General features: G+C 40.7%; 1 protein-coding gene across 1 annotated transcript in view; it reads right to left on the reverse strand.

The window, feature by feature from the left end:
• ATP6V0C (ATPase H+ transporting V0 subunit c) overlaps nt 1-190 on the reverse strand; it is a 1,403-nt gene extending 1,213 nt beyond the window's left edge. Inside the window, exon 1 of the mRNA XM_046649318.1 lies at nt 73-190. Within this exon, the coding sequence (XP_046505274.1) occupies nt 73-190 (118 nt within the window). The remainder of the gene's footprint in view (nt 1-72) is intronic.
• Between the last annotated feature and the right edge of the window lie 884 nt (nt 191-1,074).

Here is a 1,074-nt window from a genome sequence, read left to right on the forward strand (position 1 = left end):
TGCCAGCCATGACCACTGGGATGATGGACTTCATGATCAGCTCTGGCTGCATGACGGACATGGCCGCGATGCCCGTGCCACTCTTGGCTGTCCCATAGGCCGCACCCAGGGCGCTGAAGACCGTGGCGGCCCAGGCGCCCATGACCGCGAGAAAGGAGGCCAACTCAGGGTCGTTCTTGGCCTCGGACATGTCTGCGTCTGGGGTGGGGGTGAACTCAGCGAGCCCAGGTAGGGGCGAGGGCTAGCGTGCGCGACAGGCGGGCGGGCGCGAGGGACCGAGCGATCAGGCGGCTGCGAAGGCGACCCAGCCCGTCAGCAGCTGCGCTCTATAGTTTGAGCTTTTGCACTGGACTGGTACTCAACATTCCAAAACATTTTTATGCCAACTGTTAATTAAACTGGAATTAACCATAAGTGAACATGAGGGAACATACGGGGAGATTAAAATCTTGTCGTGATGGTTGCAGAACTTGATAAATTTACTAAAATTGATTAAACTGTACACTTGAAATAGGTGAGTCATACAATGTATAAATTATGCCTCAATAAAATTATAACAAAGAGTTAAAACATTTAATTTTTTAAAATATTTGCCTTTTATTAATATATATCAAATTTTTTTCAACATGGGAGTCAAATATGTAAAATGTCAATGTGTAAAATTCAGAACGAAGAGATGAACAGTCATCCTACTTATCACATAAAAATCAGAAACTACTAACAATTTTTAATATCTTGAAAGAATAGATTTGTGTTTTGATAAACTAATAGCAATAAATAATATTTTAGCTTTAAAATCTTTACATCAAAGAATATATTTTCATTATAAAGGAAGATTATTTGTGAAGTAATCTTAGTGTTGGAAAAATGTTTCTTCTCTTTGTCTGAATAATAAAAATACTCCATTTATAAGATTCCTCAAAACATTAAAAATAGAACTATCATACAATCCAGCTATCCCACTACTGGGTATCTATCCAAAGAACCTGAAATCAGCAATTCCAGAAGTCCCATGCACCTCTATGTTCATTGCAGCATTATGTACAGTAGCCGAGATGTGGAAGCAACCTAAGT

This window comes from Equus quagga, unplaced genomic scaffold (genome assembly GCF_021613505.1).
Source record: "Equus quagga isolate Etosha38 unplaced genomic scaffold, UCLA_HA_Equagga_1.0 HiC_scaffold_51_RagTag, whole genome shotgun sequence".
Classification (NCBI taxonomy): domain Eukaryota; kingdom Metazoa; phylum Chordata; class Mammalia; order Perissodactyla; family Equidae; genus Equus; species Equus quagga.